Source organism: Perognathus longimembris, chromosome 2 (assembly GCF_023159225.1).
Source record: "Perognathus longimembris pacificus isolate PPM17 chromosome 2, ASM2315922v1, whole genome shotgun sequence".
Lineage (NCBI taxonomy): Eukaryota > Metazoa > Chordata > Mammalia > Rodentia > Heteromyidae > Perognathus > Perognathus longimembris.
Window position 1 is genome coordinate 27,053,734 of NC_063162.1, and position 12,930 is coordinate 27,066,663.

The following is a 12,930-nucleotide window of genomic DNA, read 5'->3' on the forward strand; positions in this document are numbered from 1 at the left end:
TACAATGATGTCTTTTCAAAACCCTCCTTGTCTTTGGATTTATCTTTACTATTGTACTATGATTATCATTCATTTCAATGGAACTTAAATCCTTATGATGACTGCATTATGTCTCTCATTCAGTTCTGTATCTTCATGGTCATTCTCTGATTTACTTTCAATTATTTTCCTTCCTTCAGTGTTCTAGTTCATCTACAACTGCTATTTTTTTTGTGTGTAATCTCTCTTCCTTTGTGAGCATTATTTCATTATATATTTCTACTAGTGCTGGACCATAAAAATAGAAATTGTCTCCTAAAGGTGACTATATAGTAAAATCTTATTGGCTCAAGGACTCTCTACTGGATTAGCAGAGCTTGATTCTTTCCCCATATGTACTGAAATATTTCACTTTTGCAGTAAAATTGCTTTTCAGTAAACTGTTGTGAAGCCATACTGCCCCATTGTGGTCATCAGATAAATCATAGTTCTCCCATTGGTGAGCTTGTGACATTGAGAGTTTTCTTCTTATACCTCACTCTCCAATTTCTCATTGGAAAATTATAAAAAAAATCTGTCTTCTCTGTGTGTAGTGCATAATGGTGAAAGCCATGGAATTTTATTTAGCTAGGACTTTTATATATGTTGATTATTCAAGGGCTGAGTTGAATAACATACTTATATGTTTAGATTGATATAACTTTTAAAGAGGATATTAAGTAGTTGGGAGCCTTCTGCTACTGAGAACAAAGTATCTTGGTTTTGACAAGGAAATAAAATGATCTTTAAAGAAAAAATTTGTAGTATGTGCAAAAGACAATAAAATGATAAACTGTGAACTTGCCAATATATTGAGAATTCAGAATTTTGATGATTTTTCATATATTAGATCATTTTCCATAGCCTATGATATCCTTATTGGTAAAATGCTCATCTGCATATGTGTGAGGTCCTGGATATGATCTCTAGCACTGAAAACATGCTTTATGCAACATTTTGTGTGCTCATTTGAAATAGCTCTGTGACATTTCCCCCCCAATATTTGCTAATACCATATCACGTGTTGAGTAAAAGCAAGCCACATTTTCCAGAGACATATTTACTGGAAAAAAAATCAGAAATTCAAACAAATTTTTATTTTAACTTTTAAATCCATAAAACTTGGACAAAGGTTACTCCAAAGAGAACTGTAAGATATTGGAGCACATTAAGCTGGTTGGTTAATGAGTTGCAAACACTCAGGTAAATTGACAGATGTGGGATTTGAATTTGCACTTGTTGTTGCCACAAGGAAAGACTAACATGGATCTGGTGGTGGTCTTAGTGCTCAGTGTCTTCTGTCTGCTTCTCCTTTCACTCTGGCGACAGAGCTCTGGAAGACAGAGACTCCCTCCTGGCCCAACTCCTCTCCCAATTATTGGGAACATTCTGCAGATAAACACGAAGAACATCAACAAATCCTTTGCTTATGTAAGTAAGTCTTATCCTCCATAGGCTTACAAAAAGAAGCAAATTGATTTTAAAATAAAATGTATGACTGTAGGCAAACTATTATTAGGCATTTGTAAAACAAATGCCCCTGTGAAACTTTGATGCACCTGTTACCTTTTCCAGTTGTTGTGATCAGAAGTAAAGGGATAAAGTAATGTATTTTTCTGATGAGAGAAATACTTAGATCCTGGTGGAGAAAAATAAAAATCACAACTTTGGCATTGTGAGTGATTCTCTTCTTCTTTGTCTTACAAACACTTACTATGGATTTCTGATGAAAGTTAATGGTAAGTCATGTATTAGCCATGCAATTTTGTTCAGAAAGTTGAACTGCTGTGAGGATCACCATATGCTTGATGTTAATGAAAAAAAAACTTAGAGCCTGAAACAACATAAGAAATAAAAGAAGGAAGCAATAAGCTATCATCCATTTGGTGATCTGGGCATCTGTTTGGATGGTCTCCTATCACTTATGTTGGACCAAGAATGCTGCAGGGAAGAACAAATTGCTCTTCCAAGGGAAGCCACATGCCCCAGTACTGCTTCTTTAGTGCTGTTCTCTAATTCTGTTATACCAGTAGACCCCATACGACTAGGGAAATAAATCACCCATGATATGTAAAAAGACAGTTTTCTTCCAGCTCATAGGGAGATTTTCTAGATTTTCTAGAGGATTGTAGTTGGAGGCCAATCCAGGCTGAAAAAGTTTGGTAGGCTGCATCTCCAAAATAACCTGCAAAAAAATCACAGTGCTCATGTGGCTCAAGTAGTCAAGTACCAGACTAACAAATTGGAAGCTCTGTATTCAAAACCCAGTGCACCAATTATAAAAAAAAAAAACAACTAAAATTACAGATTTCCAATGTTCACCTCTGTGTTACTGAGTCAGTATCTCTTTATAAGTGTTTCTGAAGCTGCCAATGTAGGTAAGGTAGAGGATGATTCATTGAACCAGCACCCAATGTTAATAAAGAGTTTTTAATTCACTAATTGTGATGTACTAAAATGGATTTAGAATTCTCTGGCTTTCATTTCTTTTTCTTTGAGAAAGATGCTAAAAGTCCTGCTTAATGTCTTGATGTAAGGATTGGTTGTGATCTGTTCTGTGTTCTAACCACAGGGACCATTTTGTGGCAAATTATAGGCCACCAATAAGTGACACTTCAATTTTTTTCACACTTCAATTTTTAAAAGGTATAAACATCTGAAGCTGTATGTACAATAACTGAATATTGGTGCCTCATACCATTAATCCTAGCTACTAGGAGCCTGAGATCTGAAGATTGTGGATCAAAGCCAGTTTACATAGGAAAATACACAAGAATCTTATCTCCAGCAAGAAAGCTGAAGTGGAGCTGTGACTCAAGGCCATGAGTTCAAGCTCCAGGAATGGCACATACACAGCAAAAAACAAAACAGACAAACAAAACCCTCATCAATCATGATATCTGTTTGAAATAGGATCTTGATTCAGGCACAGTATAAATACAAATTCCTCCAGTAATGTTTGTAATTCTTTTCTATTTCCAGTTTTCCAAAGTCTATGGCCCAGTGTTCACTCTGTATTTTGGCATGAAGCCCACTGTGGTCCTGTATGGATATGAAGCAGTGAAGGAAGCCCTGATTGATCATGGGGAAGAGTTCTCTGGGAGGGATGTTTCCCCATTGTCTGAAAAAACTAACAAAGGCCTTGGTAAGTATGTGTTTCCATGTGTGTGCAGGTGTTTGTGTCACTGAGATGGAAGAGGGTGGACTACAAATATTTGACAAGTTGATCAGGCAGAGCAGTAGCCACCCTGCTGCCTCTGCCTTCCCTGAGAGTGTCCTCTTACATTCAGATCTCCTTCTTTCAGGAATCGCCTTCAGCAATGGAAAAATATGGAATGTGATGAGACGCTTCTCCCTAATGTCTCTGAGAAATTTAGGGGTAGGCAAGAGGAGCATTGAAGGGTGTGTTCAAGAGGAAGCTCAAGGCCTTGTGGAAGAGCTGAAGAAAACTAAAGGTGAGTGACCATTTATCCTGCTAATTTTAATTTTAATTTATCCTGAGCAGTAAATAGTCTTCTCTGATGTGGTCCTTGGGTTCATTTCAGAGGTGATGGAAGCTTTCATTGTGGGCCCTGGCTGTGAGCTCATGTGAGGATGGATAGTGTGAAGCAGCGATTACAGGGAGTGTTTGTGTCTCTGTGCTATGTGTACAGCCATGACTATGTGTCCAATGTGGTTATGAAATTCTTTTCATCTCATATTGTTTGCAAAATTTTTTCTCTTTCTTCAAATACACTTTATGAAAGAGATTATGAGTTTATTTTCTGAAGATTAATGAGTCTTTCCATTAGTATAAATGTAGATGAGCTATTCCAGATCATTTTGCTAAAGCTTACTTGGCAAGTTATTAAGATGGAGATGGCTTAGAGAGGAGGAAACCAAGTGATTCCTGCATTTTCTTAGATCCATCATGTTGTCAACTGCTTTAAAAATAAGTCTTCCAGTTCTCCCACATGATAGGAATGATATTATGTACTTGTTTGGGTTGGGTGCTTAGCTGTATCTTAACACAACATCCTTAATTATTATCTGTACTTTAGCACAATAAAATATTTAGCATTTATTTGTTTCTACTTAGTACTTCCTAACTTGATTAATAGGCTTTGAGTGAAAGTATGCTGCAACATAAATAAGAAAATTAGAGAAGCAGCATTGCATAAAAACCATTTATTCAACTGTTTCAGCTAGGTAACTCTTCATCTTTCCAAAGTGTATTCTTGCTGTGGTTTCAGAGTTGCGGATCTGATTTCACTATTTTTTTTTACTCTTAGAAAATTATGACAAAAATGCCTTTATCTGCCAACTCAACTTACCTAGAAAATATTTGTCAAAATATACTTGGTTGTCAGCTTTCCAGTGAATTCAAAAGAAAACGTAAAAATAATTATTTCTTGGCAATTACATGCATACATACATCATACTCTCTCCTTGTCTCTCCAAGGCTTAAAAATTGCCCTCTAAATATTTGCTTAAAATAAAACTAAAAAAATTAGAGCAATGACCTTCTTAAGGAACCTAGTACATGAGCAGCTTATTCAACAGATTTCATATTTTCTAGATGACATACATTCATTATTCAGAATATTTAACTTAAACCACACTTCCTTAGAATTGATAAAAGTGAATTGTGGAAAGTTTTACATACAAAGTTCAGCTGAATTTTCATATTTTTGTGGTGAAGAGAACTCCTAAAAATGATCATATTTATACTTTAATTGTGTTACATGAAAAAATAGATTTTTCTTCAGAGATGAATAAAAATTTTAAATAATTAAAGCACGCTGTACTCTTCATGGCTAAATTAAACAATATTACAATATTTTTTGCATGGACTTTGTGATATATATTAGATTTGAAGTTAAATTATGAATAAGGACATATGCTACCAAACAAAATGAAGTGATTTTATTACATTAATACAATTGTGTTTTTTTTGTTTTATGTATTCAAATGAAACATACTAAGAGCAAGTTATGCCTTTATATACATTTCCTCTGTATGGGATTTGTATTGGAAAAGATCTCAGTTATTTTAGAGTAATAAATATATCTTTTATATACTATCCTCCATAAGTAGGTTTCTACTAACATGCCATGAATGCATCCTACAATTTTTCTTTCAAACATGTGACCTCAGACATAAGCATTTCTTATTCTCCTTTACTATTCACATATATTGTCCCACAACTTCACTCACAGGTGTGATTCTGGTCTGAGCATTTCATTTATTAGTTTAGGAACTCTTCTTTCTTCCATAATAGCAGGGAGACTCTATTAAGAGAGTAAAGCCAGTGGGTAGAAACTGAATGTGTTAAACTCCATTATTTAATCAGAAAGCTTGTAATGGCCAACTCAAGTTCAAGGTAAAAGTGAAATGTTGATTGAATGTATGCCTAATTCACTTGGCTCTTAAAGGAAAATTTATGGATAAGACAATGCTTAAAATTACCCAAATACCTTACCTGATAATAAGGAAGTGTGCTTTCTGTCTCTTTTAATCATATTTTAAATGGTTTTTATTCTTCAGGCTCACCCTGTGATCCCACTTTTATCCTGGGCTGTGCTCCCTGCAATGTGATCTGCTCCATTATTTTCCAGAAACGTTTTGATTATAAAGATCAAGATTTTCTTACCTTGATAGAAAAATTCAGTGAAAACCTTAAGATTCGGAACTCCCTATGGATGAAGGTGGTGCCAAATTCTTTTATTCCTGACCCCAAACCATGATGTGTTTGGGTGATACTTCCAAGTGTCTGTATGTATTGAGTGGTGAAAAGAATGTGTAGCCATCACAGTCCTGCCTGAGGCAGCATCAAGTGAGCCCCTAGGAAAGAATTCATAGTTAACTATTTTAGGCCAAGAGAAAATAAGGCACAGATACTGGGCTGGCTTATAAACCTGTAGGCTACTTGTTCATGGTTTTGATCCCACATGCTTGTGTCCCTGCCCAAAGGTTATCCTGACTTTCTGTGGTTATTCAGATTCCTTTTAAGTTTTTCAAACCCAGGGTTTTGCAACTTTCCTCCAATTCACACTTAGACTCTTCTTCATTACTCATATGAATTCAGGAAGATGCTATCTTCTTCCAGGATGAGAAAATGTTTGGGATGATGAAGATTGGATTTATGGAGTATAAACCATAAAATATCAATACGTCTCCAGGATGAATTGAATTGTACTCTACCATTTCTGAGTAATTTTTGTGTGATCTTGAAAACTGTTTAACTATTCTGGGACACAAACAGGTTCCAAGGCATATTTGACTCCCCGAAACATTCATTCTGGGTTATGTTTGAAACAGCAGGTACTATGGCTGATGGTGGTGTCGTACACCAGTCATCCAAGCCTTCAGAATGTAGAGACAGGAGGATCACCAGTTGTATGCCAGTGTGAGCCATATAAACAAAATTCTTGTCACAAATAACCCAGCAAATGAATAGCAGGGATTCCTAGATTTGTATTCTAGAATGATGTATCCCAGATTACTTAATCTGTCTTGTAATTTTCATAATGTGATTCACATTAATTAATAGCATCTTGCATTATGACATTGCCAAAAAGAATTGACTCAATTGATAAAAATGTTCAGGGAGGAATAACGATGATTTATCGTGTTAGGAAATGGTTTTCATCTTTGAGGCTGTTGTCAGAACTCTTTCCCACGACTCTTTTCTACACACATAGAGAATAACTAGCTGGTTCTAAGAAATATTTTACCTCAAGATAGATCCCACCATTTTCCCATATATACAGCTGTAATTTACAATCTAACAAGGATTTTCTGTAAGCTATCATCCTCAGCTTTTTGTTTTGATGTGCCAATCCGAGGGCTTGAAGTGAGGACCTTGGCACTGTCCTTGATTTTTATTTTTGCTCTAGTGGTTCTACCACTTGAGCCTCAGCTGGCTTTTTGGTGATTTAGTGGCAATAGGAGCCTCAGACTTTGCTGCCCAGGCTGCATTTTTGCCATGATCCTCAAGTCTTAGCCTCCTAAAAAGCTAGGATTGCAGGCATGAATCGCTAGCGCCTGGCTCATCTTCAGCTTTTTAGGATGTTATTCTTTCTTTTTTGTAGATCTTAGATGTGTTCCCGGCTCTCATTGATTACTTTCCAGGAATTCACAACAGGGTATTTAAAAATGCTTCTCAAGCGAGAGACTATATTTTAAAGGAAGCAAAAGAACACCAAGAATCACTGGACATGAACAATCCTCGGGACTTTATTGACTTTTTCCTGATACAAAGGGAGCAGGTAAGATACAAACATCAGCTCAGTTAGTTGATTACTTGGAAAACATGTGGTTTATTTTGTAGTGCTTTATATACTAGGGTTGTTTAAGTGATGTAGTCAGTATTCCTTGAAAAGCCCATTGTACCTTCTTTGTGTAAGAATCTCCATTAAGTATTGTGGAAGAATTAAGTTAAACTAACAAATCATTAGAATAGATTGACCCAGAATATATTGACCCTTTTTCCTCTAGAGAAAGGTAGCTAAATGTGGTGGTGATATATATGTGAATCTCAATTGATGGGAGGCTAAATCAGAGGCTTGCTAGTTGGAGGGAAATCTGGGCTACACAGATAAAAATGGTAGGTGAGAGGTGGAATAGTAGTGATAATCTAGCTGAAGAGAAACAGAGTAAACTCACAAGGTAACATAGAAAATAAAAACAAAAACAGAGTATGAAATGCCCTAGCTATTCAGAGTTATCACGACCTACAGCATAAGGGACAATGGAGAAGAGTACCTCTTCCAAGGGGAATTACTGAATGTGTGTGATGTAATACACCTGGAAGTATCTGCTGCCATGGGCAGGAGAAGACTTTAAGAAGGGATCAATCCTTCTTTATAACTGTGTCTTGAATAAGAAGGAATAGAATATCAGGCAGACAGAGCCTTTGGCTTGTATCTTTTGGAAGGAATGAATTTGTTGCATGGATTACACAGTTGCAAAGAGTTCCATGAATGGAAATTTTAGGCAGGCAAAAACAAGAGTGTAGGTCATAACATGATGGTCCATTGATCTACAGTCTGCCTTTCAATGTAGGTTGTGTTAGCTAACCATAACAGTGTGGGTTATTTTGGATTCACTAGGATTCAAAATACTGGCAAATAATTTGACAGATAATAAAACCAAATTATTCCATAGGACAAGAATAATCAAGACTTGTTCACACTTGACAACTTGGTAATCACTGTGTCTGATCTGTTTGTGGCTGCGACGGATACGATAAGCTCCACACTGAGGTATGGTCTGCTGCTCCTGATGAAGCACCCCCACATCACAGGTATGAACACAGGTAAAGAGCTAAGGAAGGATGTTGGGAAGCTGCTGCTAGTGTCCTTCATCTTGTTTGTCTTAGAGAAATGTCACTATTTCATCCTGTACCTCCCATTGAAATTGAGAGGAACAGAAGGCAGCAGAAACACAATAAAACTATTTTGGTGTATTATCTGCGTTTCATGGGAAATGGTGTGTGTGTGTGTGTGTGTGTGTGTGTGTGTGTGTGTGTGTGTGTGCATGTGCTGGTCCTGGGGCTTGTACTCAGGGCCTAAACACTATTTCTTAGCTTTTTTTTTTTACTGGTCCTGGGCCTCAAATTCAGAACCTAGGTAATGTCCCTGGTCTTCTTTGTGCTCAAGGTAGTGTTCTACCACTTGAGTCGTAGCTCCACTTCCAGCTTTCTCTAAATAGTTCATTAGAGATAAAAGTTTCACAGACTTTCCTGGCTTCAAACCATGATCCTCAGATCTCAACCTCCTGAGTAGCTAGGATTACAGGTGTGAGCCAGTAGTAGGAATTATTTTGTTTGTTTTTGCCTTGGAGATGGGTCTCACAAACTTTCCTGTCTCGACTGGCTTCAAACTGTAGTCCAAAGATTGCATCTTCTTGAGTACCCTAGGATTATAGACATGAGCCACCAGCACCCAGAAGAGAGTGATTTTTTTGACTGTCATTACAAATATAAATTGGCCTGGGATTATATAATGCTTCTATTGCAGCCTCCCCATATAGCATTTAAATTGTTTTCAGATATTTTTCTTTATCCTGATCATTCTTAACTTGCATTAGAGAAAAGGAAACTCTCCTAATTAAAGTATAAGTTCAAACTACTGTACATAATATAGCTTCCTAAAATAATTTCATTTATTATTTCAGAAGTCAGTATCTTCAAAGCGTCTGTTCAAAATATAAGAAAAATGTCAGGGAGGGAGTTCGTATTTTTACCTTTTTCAAATACTTTGTGCATCAGCTGTGAAACCTTGCTTCTTTTCTGTCAGTTTTTCATAGAAATGAAGGTAACTCAATTACAAATTGCATTCAGTCCTTTAGAGTAGGAAGACAGGAGAAATGGAAACACATCAAGTGTACAGCATATTACTGAAAGATAGAGAGTAGATTAAAAGATAAAATTAACTAAGCAGTGAGGTCATGATACTTTAACAAATGTCAAAGGAAAGAACTTTAGGAAAGAACAGGAAGCTGTCTCTTTACTAGTTTGGAAACAACATTTGTCCAAAACTTCATCAAATGAGTTTGATTTTTTCTCCTTACATCTCTGTTCATAGTGACTGATTTTGTATCACACAGCAAAGAGAAACTTGTTCTTTGCAGAAATTGAATTTGAAAGTGCTGTTCACAGGGAGCTTGGGCAGTGAGAGGAAAGAAAAGTGGAGCATAGGGCTGAACCGGCATGTCTGGCAATGGTCCAATCCTTGAATTCTCCATCTTGCCTCCTAAAATTCAAGAGCCAGATCTAGTGAAGAACTGTGGAGTTCAGACCTTCATATTTTTCCATTTTAATAGAAAATTCTCGCCAAGTGTTCTGAAGTATAAATGTAATAAAGACATCTGCCCAAAACAAAACGGTATGGGTAACCAGGATTGAAAAGAGAATCCTGAAAATTTTCAGAGAACTATCATTGCATCAAACAAAAATATTTCTAAGTGCCCCTTACATAAAACACACACAAATACATTAATATTTAGTGTTAAATTTCATGTATTATCCTGATAGACATTTAGTATTTTACTCCAATTTTATCCTTCCATTTCTATTGTAATGTGTGTCTAAGTATACTTCTAATCATATAACTTACTAATGTTTAATATTGTTGATGTACTTTCCTCATTTCCATGTAGTGCTGAAATTCTGAGAGGACTCTGCTCTAATAGTCCATCATTTCTTTATTGTATACTACCAGCCAAAATCCAGAAAGAGATCAACCTTGTGATTGGCAGGCACCGGAGCCCCTGCATGCAAGACAGGAGCCAAATGCCCTACACAGAAGCTGTGCTGCATGAGATCCAGAGATACATTGATCTAGTCCCTAGCAGCTTGCCCCATGTGGTAACGGGAGATATTAAATTCAGAAATTACTTAATTCCCAAGGTAATTCATTTTCTTCTACGTAGCACCTTACTGTTCTCCTATGCTACCATTTCTTACCATAGTTATAATCCCCATCTAAACACAGACACACACACACACACACACACACACACACACACACACACACACACCCCTCACCTGTGTTCCTTAATGGGTTTTGTGTTGTTTTCAGTTTGAGGCTGTAAATAACAGGTTCGATATCTGGCATTGTGACTCTTTGAAATTTTTTTTGCCTTCTAAATATTATTTTGGCTATTCTTAGATGTTTACATTTCCAAATGTTACATGTTTACATTTCCAGATAAATGTTAAAAGTTTATTTTATCTATTTCCCAAATGGTGCTTTGATGACTTTTCTCATACTAACAATATGTCTCTAGAGGCATACGAAAAAAATTAAATCTTCTGACCCATTGGTACCTTTGATGCATGACTCACTTTTGTTTCACATTTATTGGACACTTCTTTATTTTCTCAGTCATGTTTTGTTTTCAGTCCAGTGGCTTTATTTTTCCTTGAGTTTTTTTTAAATTGGAGGAGGGGGTTCTTGATGTATTAGTTGCTATCATCACTTTAAAAACATCCCTGAAATACTCAACTTAAAATAGAGAAGATTTCTTTTAACTCAGTTTCAGTCAATGGTCAATTGACTTTGTCATTTCTGAACCCATGCATACTGAGTTAGAATATCTTGGCAGGGAGAATGTGTTTGATTAAAGTGGCTCACATAATGGTGAACAGGAAGCTGAGTAAAGCAGATGAGAGGCCTGCTGAAGATATTATCTCCTGGAAAGTGGAGCTGTGGCTCAAGTGGTAGAGCGTCATCCTTGAGCATAAAGCTAAATGGGAGTGTGAGGCCCCAGTTCAAGCATTAGAACTAGAGCACACACAAAACCCTAGTCATCTTATGTCCTTCTACCCAGAATCTACCTCCAACTTTCCACCATCTTCGATAAATCCACTCAATTATCAGCATCCTGGTTAGATAAGAGCCCTTATGTATATGTGGATATTTTAATGGTATCCCTCCTAGTGACTGGAATCTACTATTGATTCCTTTTTTTCTCATCCTTTATTTTCCTCTGAGTGTGATAATTCATCAACCCAAGCCTTGATCTTACTACTGATATAGTCCTGAGTTTTTTCAGCTGAGTTTTTTTTTTTCGTTTTGCTGTAGTTTCTTTTTTTTTTTTTCTCCAAATTTTTATTATCAAACTGATGTACAGAGAGGTTACAGTTTCATACGTTAGGCATTGGATACATTTCTTGTACTGTTTGTTACCTTGTCCCTCATACCCCCTCCCCCTCCCCCTTTCCTCCCCCCCCCCCCCCCCGGAGGTGTTCAGTTCATTTACACCAAAAAGTTTTGCAAGTATTGCTTTTGTAGTTGTTTGTCTTTTTTTACCCTGTGTTTCTCAAATTTGGTATTCCCTTTCAATTTCCTACTTCCAATACCAGTATACACGGTTTCCAATATACTCAGATAAGATTACAGAGATAGTGTAGGTACAACCACAGGAATGTGATACAAGAACATCATCAATAATAGAAGCTACAGATACACATAGGACATTGAAAGTAGTTACAACTGTGATATAACAATCGTTTCCATAACATGGAGTTCATTTCACTTAGCATCATCTTAGGTGTTCATAAGGGTATAGCTATTGGGCTCCTGTGATGCTCTGCTATGACTTGCCTAAACCTGTACTAATTATTCCCAATAAGGGAGACCATAGAGTCCATGTTTCTTTGGGTCTGGCTCACTTCACTTAGTATAAATTTTTACAAGTCCTTCCATTTCCTTACAAATGGGGCAATGTCATTCTTTCTGACAGAGGCATAAAATTCCATTGTGTATATGTACCACATTTTCCAGATCCATTCGTCTACTTAGTGGCATCTGGGTTGGTTCCAGATTCTAGCTATGACAAATTGTGCTGCGATGAACATTGTTGTGCTGGTGGCATTACTGTGATTTTGTTTGTGGTCTTTTGGATAGATACCCAAAAGTGGGGCTGCTGGGTCACAGGGGAGTTCTATATTTAGCCTTCTGAGGAATCTCCATACTGCTCGCCAGAGTGGCTGAACCAGTTTACATTCCCACCAACAATGAAGTAGGGTTCCCTTTTGGCCACATCCCCTCCAACAATTGTTATTGTTAGTTTTCTTGATATAGGACATTCTTACTGGGGTGAGATGGAATCTCAATGTTGTTTTGATTTGCATTTCTTTTATGGCCAGTGATGTAGAGGATTTTTTCATATGTCTCTTGGCCATTCTCATTTCCGCATCAGAGAAGTCTCTTTGTAAGTTTTAGCCCACTTGATGACGGGGCTATTGGTTCTTTGCGATTTTCCTTGGAAGAAGGTAATTTTTTTAGTTCTGCATATATTTTAGAGATGAGGCCTTTGTCTGTTGAATGTCCAGTAAAGGTCTTCTCCCAGTCTGTGAGCTTTCTGTTTATCTTGCGAGCTATGTCCTTTGCCATGCACAAGCTCTGCAGTTTGATGCAGTCC

General features: G+C 36.9%; 1 protein-coding gene across 3 annotated transcripts in view; it reads left to right on the forward strand.

Moving 5' to 3' along the window:
* Positions 1-1,247: 1,247 nt before the first annotated feature.
* Positions 1,248-12,930, forward strand: part of LOC125346232 (cytochrome P450 2C9-like) — a 56,117-nt gene continuing 44,434 nt past the window's right edge. Inside the window, exons 1-8 of one of the 3 annotated variants that reach the window (XM_048338627.1) lie at positions 1,249-1,449; positions 3,001-3,163; positions 3,324-3,473; positions 5,545-5,705; positions 7,092-7,268; positions 8,167-8,305; positions 10,224-10,519; positions 10,557-10,577. In XM_048338627.1, coding sequence (XP_048194584.1) covers positions 1,282-1,449; positions 3,001-3,163; positions 3,324-3,473; positions 5,545-5,705; positions 7,092-7,268; positions 8,167-8,305; positions 10,224-10,519; positions 10,557-10,562 — 1,260 coding nt within the window. In that variant the 5' untranslated portion in view covers positions 1,249-1,281 and the 3' untranslated portion in view covers positions 10,563-10,577. Of the gene's footprint in view, positions 1,450-3,000; positions 3,164-3,323; positions 3,474-5,544; positions 5,706-7,091; positions 7,269-8,166; positions 8,306-10,223; positions 10,520-10,556; positions 10,578-12,930 lie in introns of those variants that run through there. The other 2 variants (XM_048338628.1, XM_048338626.1) reach the window with 2 other exon arrangements.